The 1715-nt window shown below is 55.7% G+C and overlaps 1 protein-coding gene across 1 annotated transcript in view; it reads left to right on the top strand.

Annotated features, from left to right (window-relative positions):
- The first annotated feature begins 275 nt into the window (after nucleotides 1-275).
- Nucleotides 276-1715, top strand: part of CD37 (CD37 molecule) — a 4939-nt gene continuing 3499 nt past the window's right edge. Inside the window, 3 exon segments of the mRNA XM_023520149.1 lie at nucleotides 276-560; nucleotides 670-742; nucleotides 1581-1709. Coding sequence (XP_023375917.1) covers nucleotides 492-560; nucleotides 670-742; nucleotides 1581-1709 — 271 coding nt within the window. The 5' untranslated portion in view covers nucleotides 276-491.

The following is a 1715-nucleotide window of genomic DNA, read 5'->3' as shown; positions in this document are numbered from 1 at the left end:
AGAGAAAGGAGCAGACCTGGAGAGGGGAGGACAAAAGACCAAAGGCCAAGTAAGTGGGCCAGAGATGGATGCAGACATGGCAGAGCTCAGCAGGCAGTGAGGTCAGAGTGTCTGTGAGGTCAGCTGCTGTCCACGGCCAGCATGGGGTCCTGGTGTCCAGAGCAAGTGGGTACAAGTAGATCAGGAGTCCCTGTCGGTCCTCCGGCCTGGGGTAGGAAGGCCTGGGAGGGACTGCCCGGTGTGTCCTTGATGTCCACAAATTCCAAGGCCCCTCAGGAACTGGCATGTGTGTCCCAGAGGGGCAGGTGAGGGAGACAGGGAAAGAGACAGAGGAGAAAGCCACCTCGTGTGTAGAGGGAGGGGGCGAGACTCCGCCCCTGGAACTTCCTCTTTCTCTGTGTTCTTCCTTTCTCTCTTTCTCTCACAGCTCCTTTCTGCCTGTCTCCCTCAGTGCCAACTCCTCTTCTGGTCACTCACCCCTCTAGGCAAAGATGTCGGCCCAAGACAGCTGCCTCAGCCTCATCAAGTATTTCCTCTTCGTTTTCAATCTCTTCTTTTTCGTGAGTTGCCTCATGGCTCCCCAGCCCCCCGGCCCCAGCCCCTGCCGCAGCCACCCCACCCTTCAAATCCCCACTCACCCATCACTGTATTCTCATCTCCTCTCCCCAGGTACTAGGCAGTCTGATCTTTTGCTTCGGTATCTGGATACTCATGGACAAGACCAGCTTCGTGTCATTTGTGGGTGAGGGGGCCGGGGCAGTCGGGGAGGGCCTTCCTGGAGCAGGCATGGACCCAGACTCCCGGCAAGTGGCCTCCTGGTGTCTCCCTTGTCCCAGGGAGCCCCACGGTGCCCAGCTCCCTAGTCAGGTCCCAAGCTCTGCTGTACCATTCGCCACTGCTGTGTCTCTCTGAGCCTTGGTGTCTGCCTCTGACAAACGAGTTGTGCATACCACTAGTAATAATAACAGCCATTTCTCAGGTACTTCCTATGTGTCAGATCTCGTGCGGATGCTCATCAGATCCTCCCACAAACCTTCCCTTCTCTTGAGGTTCAGAGAGGGGAAGTCACTTACTGGATGTTATACAGTAAGGAAGTACAAGAGCAGATATAACACTAATACTAACAGTAGAAAATAATGGGGTTATAGTCAAACTCTTAGCGGCTCGTAATTAAGAAGTGTTTGCCTGTGTCGAGGACTGGGTTGAACACATGACTCCTGGGTGTCCCTCGAAACCCCTCCAGGAAATAGATATAGTTATCCCCTAGGCTGCAGAGAGGTTAAAGTGACTGATCCAATGTCACGGATGTGGCGGGGCCGAAACTGTTGGGAGTGAGGAGGACCTGAAGGAAGAAAGAGAGGCTGAGAGACAAGAGGGAGAGACAGAGGAGAGAATTCCAGAAGGAGAGGCACAGAGACTCAGGGTGGGGTGGAGAGACAGAGACCCAGAGCACGGGGTGCCATAATGGAGAAAGAGACCCCCCAGGATACTGCTCCCAATTTTAGAGGCTGCAGGGGTAGGGAATGGGGCTGCCTGGAGCTGTACACATGGGGCCCAATGTCTGCTCTCACCTCCCCCAGGCTTGTCCTTCATGCCCCTGCAGATCTGGTCCAAGGCCCTGGCCGTCTCAGGAATCCTCACCATGGGCCTTGCCCTCCTGGGCTGTGTAGGGGCCCTGAAGGAGCTCCGCTGCCTCCTGGGCCTGGTGAGTATGC

This window comes from Pteropus vampyrus, unplaced genomic scaffold, assembly GCF_000151845.1.
Source record: "Pteropus vampyrus isolate Shadow unplaced genomic scaffold, Pvam_2.0 Scaffold250, whole genome shotgun sequence".
Taxonomy (NCBI): Eukaryota; Metazoa; Chordata; class Mammalia; order Chiroptera; family Pteropodidae; genus Pteropus; species Pteropus vampyrus.
This window is presented reverse-complemented; position numbering and strand designations above follow the sequence as displayed.